Below are 14,920 nucleotides of genomic sequence, written 5' to 3' on the forward strand. Positions count from 1 at the left end.
CAAGCGACAGCGGGGTCGCAGCTCCTCGGTAAGCCATGTCGACCCAGTAGAAAGGCATGCTGGGAGGCTGGCAGGCATGCGAGGCATATCGATCCACCTGTGGCATCCAGCTGTTTGTTTACCAACAACAAATCAATACAGCACTCGGCTGGGGGCCGCCATGCCTGGCCTCTGGTCTGCTGGGAGCACTCACACATACACTCTCAGACATATATAGCACACACACACACATATACATGCAGGCTGGACAACGGCTTTGGCAAATGCAGAGAGTTTATATGGAGTAAAGTCTTTGACCTGCACTGAAGGAGTATGTTTTGGAGTAAGACATCAAGCAGTTGTTTGTATATACAATCTAAATTTAGGTTGATGTAAAAATGGAAAAAGCAGCATTAAAGGGATAGTTTGGATCTTTTGAAGTAGGACTGTATGAGGCACTTATCCATAGTCAGTGTATTACAGACATAAAATTTCAATTGGCACGCCCCCAGTTTGGAGAAACACACTGGATTACCGCCACAGAAGCTAAGCAATGCACCGTTGTGCCTGGGGGCAGCAGGAAAACTTATTTTAGCCACCTAAAAAAGTCCCACCGAAAGAAATACCAGTTTAAGTATATGTACAATATTTTCACTGCTTTAACTTCCTGTCAGACAGTGATTTCTGACAGGGAACTGAAACTGTTATTTCGTACTCTTCAGAGCCAGACTCCATTTCCGAAAAAACAGTAATTTTAGCTTGCCGAACACAGGAGCTCCCGGTCCACCGCTGCCTCAACGAGCTTGTTTGTGTTATTGTGTTAGTTGGGATTCACCAAAGTCACACAATGAATACAAACTAACAAGCTAGTCCGTTGGAAGGGGCTGTCTGTATCTAGGTACAGGGGTTAAACTATTCTCAATGTTGCATACGCTTAAATGGATTTTTTTTTTTTTTTAGGTGGCTAAAATACATTTGGCTGCTGCCCCCTGCCCACATTAGTACATCATGCTGCTTTTTCAAACTGGTGGCATGCCAACAACCATCCCCTCTATGCAAGACACTGACTGTGGATAAGTACCTCATACAACCCCACTTCAAAAGATCCAAACTATTTCTGTAATCCAAATAGTGGTTTTGATATAGAAGATATTTGAATGTTTCAAATAACTGTTTCCAGTTATGATGATCTGTCTGTTGATTGATCCTGCTTTGGATCCTGGAGGATACCATTGCAAGTTCTGAGTCAAAAAGCTAAAGTGAGGCCACTAATAATGGTGTTAAAGTCAGAGTTGAACGACAGGTCTCTCTTTTTTTAGTTTTCTATAATGCCATCAGATTCATGACTCAAGCCTGAGTGAAATGACTCAAGTCCACACCTCTGCAATAACCTAATGCCAGAATCAAACTACATGATATAAGCCCTCAGAGGCAGGTGTAACATGTAACGTGTCACAGTGGAAGATAGAAGAGGCGGCATATAAGATAGTTTGCAATAAATGTTCCTCTATGGGCCTTTAGAAAACAGATACATGTGACATATTTTCATAGTATTTTTTCATATTTTTATTGTAATTTTTCTATTCTTTATATATGTTTCTTTCTCTTCTCTCTTCTTTCTCTCTATTTCCAGTTCCTCTTAGTAAAGTTTATTGTATGTTAAACCCCGCTTGGCAAAAAACCTTATTCTGATTCTGATAAAAAGACACACACACACACACACACACAAACACACCAAACATTCAAAGTCACAAATCACATTCATAAAACGCAAACAGTGATACAATAAAATTACCATAAAACTTAATGACACCGTATCACTCGTAGCTAAATGACTGATCTCTCTTTAAAAACTGTTTCAGCTTGAGTTTAAAATGATTCTAGTCATGATCCACTTTGAGATCTGTAAGTAAGGAGTGCCACATGTTGATCCCCTGAACAGAGAGAGATGCCAAAATAAGGATTCACAACAAGGCACTCTACAGTTTCCCATAGATGCACGCTGAGAAGGAACCACGGAGCATTTGAGGAATCGAATATTGGCAAATTTATTGAAAAGATCAAAATTTGCTATTTAGTTTTTTAAGAATATGGTGGCAGTGGAATTATGTATCATTTAAAGGCACTATTGTTGTAGAAACTGCTTATGACCAAGAAGTTATACAGTAACTTTGGTTTCAACCTGAGGTAGAACCATATTTGTGTCAGGAATAGTTTACTGAGCAGTGTGTAATAATTTACTACATTAAACCAAATGATAACACCTGGCATTTTTGTTATTTCCTCTTTTTTTTCTTAATGAATTCAGTCCACACAAGTAAGTTTTCCACATAACTCAGTGTGGGGGTTTTTTTTGGTGAAATGATGCCCCTGCTTATGTTTATTTCCAGGTGACTGACCACAAAGGCACAGTGAGGAGCTGTACGAGGTCGAGTGACAAGGAAGCATCCGGAGCCTTGCTCAGCATTCAGCTCATCCTCTACGGCACCTACCACCCACACAGGACCACACACGGTATGTGAGAGTGTCAACCACACACATGCAAACTAAGGTGAGAATGGAGGCAGGGTTACTGTAGAGGTTGAACACATGCTCTGAGTTTACTTTGTTTACTTTTTAAAAACAACACCCACTGAATTATTCTGTTGAATAAAAAGCAGAAAATGGAAAAATTAAACAAGTATTTTAAGAGAAACTTATAATGTTCTAAAGTTTTCCTCAAGTGTAGAGCAAAAATGTCCCAACCCCGCACTTCCACCTGCACCTGCCATCTCTGCTTCTTTGGCTGAGGCAGTGTAGTCAGTGGAAGCCGGGCCACTGACCACAGGGACTGTGATGTGTAATTACAGCGTGACCCCTGGCTACCCTCTCCCCAATCCCACCCCCTCCTCAACGATGTGTGTCAGCTCCCCCGGTGCCCACAACCTCCACACACACACACACACACCTCGTTAGCCACACCGGCACGAAGCCACAGCACCGTCCTCCGTGTCCCTGTCGGGGGTTTTAGGGTTGTTAAAATCACCGAGGCATGCTGGGAGAGAGACATTGAACCAGACTTTCCTGTTGATCTCTGTCAACGGGAGTTCCCACCGGTCAAGGAGGTCCTGGAATATCATGGACTTTTGAAAGATAGTCAGGGAAAGTCAAGGACCTTAACAAATTTACTGTTCAGGCTAGGAAATTTAACATATGGATTCATTTGACAGTTTGTCTGTTCTTTATCAGCATTAAAACCTAGATTTTAACCAATCTTTATCAAAACCAGATGACAGGGAAAGAAGGAGGAATGCTTTTAGGGCACAAAAGTACTCCAGCTCAGTTCTGGAAACCTGGAAAGAGATGGAAAGGTCATGGAATTTCACCAGAGGGCCACAGTGGGAACCCTCTCTATCTGTGTGTCTCTGTGTGTCTGTGTGTGCGTGTGGAGCGTGTGCGCGTCTTGCTCTGTTGCTCTCTCGTCTCTTTCTGTCAAGATGCTGATCTCTCTGTTGAGAAATCAATGGCTCTCCCTCCTCCTCCTCTCCCTCTCTCTCCATCCATCCATGTATCCCTCCCCGTGCTCCTGGATCTAACCCAAGTTCAAGCTGTTAGTCAATCTGCTGTCCACACACACACACACACACACACACACACACACACACACACACACACACACACACAGACTACTCATTCACAGGTTCTTATAGTGTTGCTATTCCTCGATATTTTCCCCAATGACATCACTCTGTAGTTTGCCAGGTCTGAACTTCACACAGTCACTTAATGATTATAATTTCCTGACAAGCTCCTGTTATGCTGTATGTAGAATATATTTGAATACTACTTTACTATTTTAATATTGTTAAATATATCAATATGTAAGAAAATTATTTAAAATGTTCGAAAACAGGCTCATTCTCCTTTTTACAGAGGCTTTGATGAGGAGATTGATACCACTCTCATATCTGTACACTGAATATGAAGTCAGAGCCAGAGGGTGCTGAGCTTGGCTTAGATAAAAACTCGAGATGCTTGGAGGCTGACTTTTTACCTTTGGACAGAGCTAGGTCAGCTGTAATGCTAGCTAAGCTAACTGTCTCCAACCTCTAGTTTCCAGGTTTCCCATGGTCATGTAAAATCTGAAAAAGTCATGGATTTTCACAATCTCCTATTCATCTTGGCAATATAGTAAATATGTGTTTTTTATTTTTACATCATATTTCATGAGTTAGAGAGACCAAACTCTGGATGGAGCCACATAAACTATCTGGCCACACGTATTTGGAGACCTGAACAGAGTATGTGCAGTATGGCACGTGTATATTACACCTATATGTGTTTGTCAAACATGTAATTCCAAATCGTGGACTTTTCATCAGAGTTTGGAATCATGCTGCAGGGATTTGCTCCCATTCAGCCACAAGAGCACAGTGTCACTTAAGATTGCTTATCTTTTAACTTCAGAACTTACATTTCGAGCACCTGTGAATGTCAGAATTTCACCTGGGTATCAGAAAAAAAATCACGCTTACTGTCCAGAAAGTTTTAGTGTTAATAAAGGATCTGTGGGGTGATTTAATGATTTCTGTTCTGCTCACAGTCAACTTTGTGATTATCACAGAGCACACACACATCCCAGTGGGAGTAGAAATCACCATGTAAAAAATGTATACTGATTTTCTGTGACTTGTGGTGTACTCTGTCAAAGTCCTGGCACCTCTGTAGTTCACTGAAATAAAAACAAAGCAGTACAGGTGCTGGTTTATTTAGTGTACCCAGCTAAAACTAATGCAGTCTACAACAGCAGTGACAGTAGGTCATACTGTTCAGTTTTTGTTGAAACCTTTAGAGAGACTTTTGTCGACCTATGTATGTTAATTTGGGCGGACAAAATATTAGGAACACCACTCATTATAATGCAGTGATTCTCAGACTTTTTCTATCATGCCCCGCTTTCGATGCCGAAGAAGTTTATGTGCTGCTACACTCCACAATTTTTTTTTATCAATTATTAACATTAATTGGAGAAGCACGTAATTAACAAGGATCCATACTGAATTTTTGAAATAAAGGTCATCATGTTGCATCAGCTAATTCTTCTTCGTTTATTTTCCCTGCTTACATCATATTGATTCAACTTTTCTCCTGGTCTTCCACACCCCACCTGCAGTGGCTCTATGTCCACCCCAGGGGCGCCCGCCCACAGTTTGAGAACCATTGGTATAATGTAATACAATTAAACAGCAGCACAAACCGCAGCCTCCAAAATGATCATTCAGTTTTATCGACACCTCTTTAAAACACTTTCAACAAACACTGACCAACACAACCTTCATGAAGGAAGGATTTAATGACAGTTGCTTGTATTATACTGTATTTGTTATAGTTAGGTTTACTTAATAAAGTGGCACCTCAGCGTACATGCTGTGTGACCTGAAACAAAGTTAAACAGAATTCTGAAGGGGATCAAATCACAAATTTTCGTGGAAAAAAAACACAGGAACAATTAAATAAATTTTGGGTTTATTGTTGGAAAATATGTTTCTCTTTTCTGTTGCTTTAACAGTTGACATAATGCATGCCAAATCACATGGGCCTGTTACATAATGGCAACTGACTGGTGATTTTGATGGCTATGATCTCATCATCAAGAAGGTGCCAAATTTCCTTATGTACTTTTGTCTACCTTAAAGTGAAGTCAGCTGCATTTACAGCACAGAAACTTTGGTACTCAGGATATCATTTATAATGTATTAGATGTGTTTGTAAATGTAATTGTTTATAGAGCTACATTAAATCAGCAGTCCATTTATAATGCACTCTGCCAACATGCTCCATCTCTCATATAGGCCAGTTAGCCAGCAGACACCAAAGACTGAGCTCTACGCTCATGATGTGTAGGATGAAGCTGCATTTCCAGCCTGGGTGTCTTTTATGATCCGGCCTCGTCCATGTGTGTGTTTGTGTGTGTTTCTGCGTCTCTGTACGTGTGCTTGCCCCTGTGTGTGTTTGTTTGGTGGCTGTGCAGCAAGTGAAGGTAAATTGCTGTGATTATGTGGCAGTAATTGAACAGGGATGGTGTGTTTAATTGAGTTGTTGTTTCCTGATGTTTCTCTGTAGTAGCAGGAGCCGCCGCGCTGACAGGTGCCTCGTCTCGCCTCGCTGAGATGAGAGGGTTTTTTTCTATATACCGTCACGTAGGTTTTGTTGTGTCTTTTTTAAGCCGTGTCTCTGTGTGTTTTGGCTTAATGGCATTTGTTTGGTTGAAGGGTGTGTGTGTGTGTGTGTGTGTGTGTGGGGGTTTTACTGTTTCACCAGGTAGAAGGAAGCATGGGGTTTGTGAGATGGTTCTCTGAGCTCTGACAAGTTGTTTATAAGGATGTATAGTAATTTAAATATATGTGTTTTTGTGTCTTCCTGTCTGTCAAAGTGTGTGTGTGTGTGTGTGTGTGTGTGTGTGCAGGCTTACCTGCATGTATGTGTCGATATATGCGTGATGTGCTTCTTACATGTCTGTGAGTTTGTCCACAGAATGTATGTGTTTGCATGCTTGTGTGCATGTATTTGTGTTTACATGTACTCTATATCTGTGTGTGTGTGTGTGTGTGTGTGTGTGTGTGGGTGTGTGTGTGTGTGTGAGAGAGAGAGAGAGAGAGAGAGATTGTGTGTGCATGTGGCTCTATCTGATCTGCCTCCTGGGCTCTATGGCCCAAATCAAATGGTAGGAAACATCAATTTCACCATGCTCTCTCTTCCTCCTCCCTCTCCTCCTCTCTCCTTGTATTATTTCTTCTCTCCTCTTGCTCCCCCCTCAGCTCCTCACTCCTTCTCTCCTTCGCTCCTCCCCTGATCGGTGTCTTGCTCTTTGCCGAGGTGTGATTACGTTCCTCCTCTGAGCACCAGTGATCTAAGGGATTCAGTGTGTGCGTCTATATGTGTGCATCTGGGTGTGTTTGGTGACTGGTTGGTGATCTGAGCAGCCCGCCGCTGCGTATTGTGCGGCGCAATTCACGGACGACATCTCCAGATGAATGCCTCCATTCACAATTACAGCCTCTCCATTAGCTGCAGCCCTCGCCGCCTTGTTGTTGTCTTTTCTTCTTCTCTGCAAAAAAAAAAAAAAAAAAAAGCAATTAAAGCAGGACAAAAACAAGCTGGAACACAAGCAGTGTACCTGGAAAAGAAAAAAACAGCAAGGGAAGGGGTGTGGGAGTGTGTGTGTGTGTGTGTGTGTGTGGGGCGGTGATTCTTCAGTCGGAGTTCACACTACACACTATCTCTGTTTTATTCTCGAGAAAATCCTCCTGGATTTATTTGAACATTCACGCATGAATGCAATCTCCTCTAAGAGACCCACACAACTATTCAATGTCGGGTATATATTTTTGATTTTCTCGTTGTACTGCAAGTGTGCCTGTCTTACAGTTTGATTCTTAAAAGGATCAGATTACTTCACAAGTATAGAAAGCTGAGGACAAACCCTCTAAAGTGAGGTCATTTTGGTGCTCATGTTCTTGAAGGGGCTAGTGTAGGATTAAAACTTTGATTTATGGTTAAGGTTAAATATAAGGTTAGTTCTGTGATTCAGTTTTTTTTTCTTTACACCCACAGTATTACACTTTAGAGAATGTGATACACAATGAGGGAATGGCGGCATCTCCATATAAAGTCATTTTTTAATCAAAATGTAACATTAGAAAGGCTGAATGAATATGGCAAATGCATTTTATATGATAAAGGTGTTGTACCACACAGCAGAAATTTAGCAATGAATTGAATTTGAAACACATTTGTCTAATTATTAAAGATTTCGCTTTAAAATGTCTGAATTTTGTTATAAATGTCCTGAAATATTTGTTTACCACAACCTTTTATAAGGTGGAGGTACCTGTTTGTTATGCATGTGTACAAGATGCTGTCATGTTTGAACTGCCACAGTTGGTTTTTCATTAAACTAACAAGTTCACTTCTTTTTTTGTGGTCATTTTATTTCACATCTTATTGTGACCTCTTTACAATAAAAGCTAAGTTCTGTTAATATAATGCATTCAGTGTAAAGAAGCAGCAGTGGGAAACATTTGGTTGGCATTAGCAAAAAGTATTAAGTCACAGTTCAGCTCAAATATGGCTGAAGAAGGATGGATAGCACTGAGATAAAACAAATTTTGCTGCCAGTCCCTCATGGTGGAAATGGCAGGAATGGCGGACTCCATCACTACCAACAAAAACTACCATATAGAGGGTAAATTGCAGAAATAAAAAACATTGAACAGCTTCTGCTGATCATAATAGTATTAAAAACAGGAATTGATTTCTCAAAAGGATTGTAACTTTAAGTACTGTATACGCAGCAAACACTAATACATTCAAGGATTTTAAGTCAGCAAAAGTGACCCAGTTCTCTTATTTTTATTTTCTATTTTTTATTGCTCTAGCAAAGTAAATGTATTAAGAGACATATCTTTGGCAACATTTCAAACATTTGCGCAAAATTGACTTGGATAGAAATGTAGCTACTGAGGCAGATAGTGCCATGCACCGCTTTAACAGCAGTTCTGTGCTTTCTTTTTTTTTTTCTCCAGAGGAACCCCTGCAGAGCATTGTGTCCATGGGGTCGCGTCACCCCGTCCCTCACAGGGAGGTGTATCAGAGGGACCGTTACCCACCTCTCGACCTGATTCAATGGGTCTACCAAATGGAAAGAGACAGGAAGGTACAGGCTGCTGATATCACTGTTCCGGCCAGACGCAAGGTACGGTACTGTACACAGTGCGGGAACACGCATGTTTCACACATCACACACACTGTGATTTACTATTCCAATAAATCACTGGCGCCGCCTAATTTCCTATGGATTTCAATTTCCCCCTGGACATATCTGCATTGATCAACTTCAGGTGTAAGGATGTGCCAGGCGTCGCTCACTGTGACACTGAAGAATGACTTACAGATCTCTGCCATACGTGTGTGTGTCTGTGTGTCTGTGTGTCTGCGTGTGTGTGTGTGTAGGGGTACGACAGTGGGATTTGTGCACATGCAGCATTTCTGTTCAACGCTGTCGTCACCGCCGAGGCTTTAGGATACAAATCCTCGAGTCTGAGTAATAACATCTGAAAATGTCAGAATCATACAAACGGAGACAGTTGAATGGGGACTTGAGATATTGTTATTCTGATCATATCTGCTCGTACTGAGTCTAGGCCTGATTATGAGGAACAATTAAATATCATTCTGGCTTCACCAGCAGTTGTTACTGCAGAAAGAAGAGCAGGGTATAACTCCTCTTTGAAATTAGAGGACATTTTGTGGTCTACTGAATCATCTTTCAGCACAGTGTCTGAACTGAAACAAATATAATTCCCTTTCAGACTAATAATGCATTATCCTCTAACAATCATTGAAGCCTTCAATCTGTGTCCTTTACGCTGCATTATGAGGCCAATTACAGCTCTGATAAAAGTGTGCCGCTGGACAACAGGTAGCGCTGTTTGTGTGCATGCTGCTGCCTGACATGTCCTTGTAGGGGTACACAGTCCCCGGGCCTGTAGATGACTTTTGAGCCGGTCTTAGGAGGCAACGACGAGCCCTGACAACGTCTTTACCCCGAGTTCCTCCCCTAGAGGCAGATCTGAATGGATCGTAGAGGCAAGGAGGAGAAATAAATTGGAGAAAAGGATAAATCGATGCTTGGCGGAGAGGCAAACAGACCTTCCAACCCCCGGCCCAGACACACACACATATACACACACGTAGCACGGCGTGGCTTTTTTTCCTTGGGCTGTATTGGATTGGTATGCAGAGCCGAGGAGAGAGACGCTCAGAAAAAGACTTGGCCTACAAATGATGTCCTTTGTTTGATCCACTAGGTTGGGAGGGGGGGTTGGTTGGTTGGTGGGTGGATGGGGAGGGTCGTCCCACAGAGATGGTGGAAGGGCTGGGAAACAAACATCTCTGTCTGTGAGTCTCTCTCTCCCTTTCTCTCTCTCTCTCTCTCTCTCTCTCTCTCTCTCTCTCTCCCTCTCTCTCTCTCTCTCTCTCTCTCCCTCACTAACAGCTTCTCATCTAAGGGAGGAGAGAGATCAGCTCCGGGAAAAGCTGGTTGTCATCTGTTTCTGTTGATGACTTAGAGGACAGAGAGGATATGGTGTAGGTGTGTGCATTCCAGTGCTTGGATATATGCTAAATCTGCCAGCTTTTAACCTGAGGGATATTAATGGTTTATCACCACATGGGTCTTTGTTGTTTTCTGTAGTTTTGGTCATCATTTTAAAGCGTAATAAATAAAACTGATTTGGAACATGGTGACATCTATAAAAAAGAGCAAATCAGACAGATTTGATATGTTATTATCACCCAAAACTACAAAAATACAGCCCACAATTATCCTTTATGACTCATTGGGCCTCATGCAACAACATTTTCGTGTTCTTACCCTAAACATCTGCGAGGCTTACATACGAGTGTTTCAAGTCAGATTCACCAAACTCTCCTAACTGCACAGACTTGACATAAATTGCTTGTTTGAACTTAATGAATGCCACCTGTTCATGAGGTTTTGATCATTGGAATCAACACTTTATAAGGCTGCCTGTTCCACTTTATTCTTGAGGAAGTTCAATTCACAAGAATCTCAAGCAAAAGTTAGAAGAAAAACCTAATATTGCGAAGCTCGAAGCCCTGTTGTTGAAAATCAACAGAAAAAAAACAAATGAAGTAGTGTCAGTGTTGGTGTTAGAGGATCAGAAAATAGGGGGAATACATCTGCGGCTGTCGACGCTGTGACATGGCACAGAGGATACGGCAGCACAAAAATTAAGAGATTGGTTTGATGTAAAGTCAGACGGCAAAAAACAAAGTCTGTGATCAAAAAGGAGTAAATGTGACAGTGAAGGATTAATGACTCCATTATAGGTGATGTTACTTGCATAAAGACATATGGATTTTCATACTGAATTGAATAAGTCTTGTTAAGTCTCTGGTACCAAAATTGAGTTGAGTTGAGCTGAACCATGAGGTGAAGAAGGGATTTAGTTGGTGAGTCCACATGCACACACACACAGTGACAGGGCTAACTGTTAGCATCACACAGCTAACGCAACCTAATAGTTATTAACAGGTTTAATGACTGAATCGAGCCATTTTGGTGTCTGCGTGAGTTTGTTGGGACCCTTTAGTCGCTTGGTGTCCAATGTTAGCTGCTGCTGCTGTGTTAGCTCGTGCTAACTGGGCAGAGCGTCTCTGGAGACTTTCCTCCAGTGCTGCGTGTAGCCTGTGTAACAGAAATACTGAATCTTATAAACATAACCTCAAATATTAAATGTGTTGAAGTTAGTATGCTGTTTGTCAGGCATTGTCTCGGTTTCAGGGCCTTTCTGAACATTCATTGTTGATTCCTACCGAATTATTGCATACGAAAGCAAAATATCATTTTATTTTTGGAAAGCATTTGTGCAGATTTACTTTATTTTGATGGAAACGTAGCTAGCAAGGCAGGTGGTGCTATACGACACTTTAACCGCAGTTCTGAGCTACTCACGGTGAGTTGTAACAACTGTACTTTGTGTTTAGTGCTAATTATTGAAGGGATGAACATGTTAATACCTACTAAACATCTGCAGGTTAGCATGCTGACATTAGCATTTAGCTCAAATGCATTACAGCCTCACAGAGCTGCTAGCGTGGCTGTAGACTCTGACTATTCTATTTTTGCTTTAGTTCATTTTGGAAAAATATTTAGACTCTAAACTCATTCAGACTAGGGCATTCAAATTCTTAAGTCAGATAAGTGTTTCTCCCCTGTGGAGAAAGGCAGACTGTCTCTACATGACTCATACAACAGGCCCGGACCACTGCTCAGACAAGTGGTTCTTACACAGAGTTTCATTAAGTCAGACCAACTTCAGTCTCAAAATAAATTTTTAAAATGCTCTTAAAAAAATTCAACCCTGACTCCAATTATTTATGCTCAGGATTTTGCTCCATCACCACTTACCTTGTCTACACTCCACCACACTATTTCTATTTCTCCTATTTCTGAGACATACACTATTCTCAGCTCTCCACCAACAACAGCATACGATGCCATTTTATTTTAGCTTGGGAGTTCTCTTTTCGCTCCATGTCTTTTTATAGTTTTGCTGTTCATACTGTACTCCCCGCTGTGCTTCTATTTTCATGAATGCTGTGAGAAATAATTGAAAGCGCCGTGTACGGTGCCGTCTGTTGCAGCGCTCCCACTTCCTCATGCCTTGTAAATACTGTATCACTGAAGCCCCCGCTGTAAGCTGCCGGCTCGGGATTCCTCACAACTCTGAGACGTCAACACTCACTGAAAACTTGAGCCAAGATCAAATCGTAACCAGAGTCGGAAACGTCGCTCCCGTGGACAGAGCCAGTTTTTGATTGATTTCAAATTCAGCTGTTTGTCCTTGTCTTTTTCCTTGAGAAAACAGGGTTGAATCAGATTACTTCTGGTGCTTTTTTTTTAAACTCATGACATCCATGAGGAGGGGGAAAGGATGTCGAAGGAGTCACAACCCCTGCTGCAAGTGGTGCTGGTGTGAACTGCAACAGATGGAGGACCTCAAGGAGTCCTAACAAGAACAAATAGTGTACCACAACAACTATAAATAAATCATGGCATATTAGAGTCAGATTAAAGGGCCATTCCACAGATTTTTACACATAGATGTAAAGGTCAGATTACTTGTCATAGCCACTTAGCCTGCGCAAGCTGTTGTGTAATGTCTCCTGTAGACAGAATACTCTGAAGGAAATTTGTGAGAAAACAACCCCCGACAATGTCATAAGGTCTCTCTATGGAGATTTGCAATTTTTAACAGAAAAGGCTATGTTACAAATCAGTAACCTGGGGGCATGGAAGTTGAAAGCCGTGGGTGTTGTACAGAAGGTGGGATGAATGAAAAGGTTCTATTGGTTGCATTATGGGAAATGTAGTACCTAGTGTTCTGGAGCTTGCCCTATACTAGGGACTAGAAGTCAGCATATCTTGACCTCTGCTGCTTTGATTTTGACAGTTCTTTTTAAAATCTGTCTCTTTAGAGTCCCCCACCTTAATGCAAGCTGAACTGCAGTGACTCCTGAAATTATCTTTTGTGATCCTGGGTGTCATTCTTAGATGTCACTCTGCACTATCCTGCCATTTATTTGTCTTTAACATCAAATATCTGTTCCAGATGTCGAAGATTTCTGGAGACTTAGCATTGGATAAACAGACAGGCAACAAGCCCCCGGCGTCCAGTATGGCTTTCCAGGTAAGCTTCAGCACCACAAGTCCAGATACTGCAGTCAAGTTTCCATCCAGATAACTGGTAGAAGAAAATGTAAAGTAATGCACGCCTTCATCCACTATGCTGTTGTGTGAATATTAGGAGGTAGTTCATCAACATTAACATTTGGTGGCTGAAATTCTCTTGAGCCACTGCAACAGGAATGGGCTCAACGAGATGACTTTATAAAGAGAGCGATAGTCAAACACCAAACAATGTCGAAAACGTGATGGAAATATCACATTCATCTTTGTTTCATGTGTTCACTCAAAGAGTCTTACAGTGTCATGGCTACACGCAGATCTGATGTTTTCATCTGCCGCTATTTTTTGTTTCTCCAGAGGAGTGGAAGTCTGAGTGACGTTTAAGTCACATGCTTTGTGTGCACCACGATGTATTAAATTAGTTGGTATTTTTTCCCCTGCTAACCTTATTTGCACTTGGTTGCGTTTTGTCTTCACACACTATCAACGCACTAATATTGCCATCGCACCCAAACATTAAAAATGTTTCCTTTTTTTTTCAGATGTACTGCATTTCCACTCTGACTTTTTGTGCGTAAATTAAAAATGCGCATAAAAACATCTGGATGGGAATGCACTTACTGATTGTTTTCGACTGTGGAAGAGATGAAAGGAAACAATGTGATTCTGTAAATGAGATAAATGTGTGTTTTCATGCTACCCCATTTGGTCACCACCACTGTATTTCTTACAGGCTGCTGTTACATCTAAAACAATTCATCAATTAACTGATTAGCTGACTGACATTTATTTATAATCAGTTAATCCTTTCATCCTGTCTTTTTTTGATGCAAAAACAACAACCATTCCCTGATTCCAGCCTCTCAATTGTGAGGTCTGTCTTTACCTTATGTGATAACTAATTGAGCATCTTTAGGTTTCAGATTGTTGGTTAGACCAAACAAAGAATTTGATTAACTGATGTTGAAAGTAATAGTTGCAGCCCTGGTGGCTTTTACTGTATGCTACTACAATAATTTCCTGTAGGTGAAGTTTTCTCATGTCACACACTCATATTCCTGTCATACTATATCCAACAGTTACAGCAGACAGATGTTGTACAGAAGTCCTCCACGGGGTCAAGACGTTCTGCTGTGCAGGAGCTTCATGAGCCAAAGACCATCAGGGACAAAGTGGACAGAGTGCACAGGCCCTTACCATCACAGGTTCTCCAGGATGTTGTCAACAGGCAGACTCGTCAGATCCAGGAGGAGGAGAAAGTGTGAGCAGAGAGTCAGGAGAAGGGACAGGGCATCGGGCAGGAAACTGAAGAAAAAAAATATGAACCACGGGTAAATAAAGACTGTTATTTTCCACTGTGCAGAAAGCTAACTGATCATGAATCAATTCCATGTACAGTACATTGACTGTGTGGCCTCAGTGTTGGCACAGATTATTTATTGTGGATTCCTAGCTTGGCTTTAAAACTCAATCACTCTCCACAGAAACACACACAAACATATAAATCTTTCTGCAAAAACAAATAGTCTCAGGAGCAGGTCCCTACACTCACCCCCCCCCCTCCTTTGCTTTGCTTTCAGATGTTGCAAAGGTTAGTGAAAGATATGTTTGTCTTTTTCCACTTCATTGAAGGGTGAATTCAGCTCAGTGCAATAAGAAATGGATTACCCATTCATTAAAGGGGCT

The 14,920-nt window shown here is 41.4% G+C and overlaps 1 protein-coding gene across 1 annotated transcript in view; it reads left to right on the forward strand.

Moving 5' to 3' along the window:
- Window positions 1-14,920, forward strand: part of LOC126392328 (proprotein convertase subtilisin/kexin type 4-like) — a 227,053-nt gene that overhangs the window by 204,795 nt on the left and 7,338 nt on the right. Inside the window, 4 exon segments of the mRNA XM_050047662.1 lie at window positions 2,370-2,493; window positions 8,544-8,713; window positions 13,158-13,235; window positions 14,314-14,565. Coding sequence (XP_049903619.1) covers window positions 2,370-2,493; window positions 8,544-8,713; window positions 13,158-13,235; window positions 14,314-14,499 — 558 coding nt within the window. The 3' untranslated portion in view covers window positions 14,500-14,565.

Source organism: Epinephelus moara, chromosome 6 (assembly GCF_006386435.1).
Source record: "Epinephelus moara isolate mb chromosome 6, YSFRI_EMoa_1.0, whole genome shotgun sequence".
In the NCBI taxonomy this organism is placed as follows: domain Eukaryota; kingdom Metazoa; phylum Chordata; class Actinopteri; order Perciformes; family Serranidae; genus Epinephelus; species Epinephelus moara.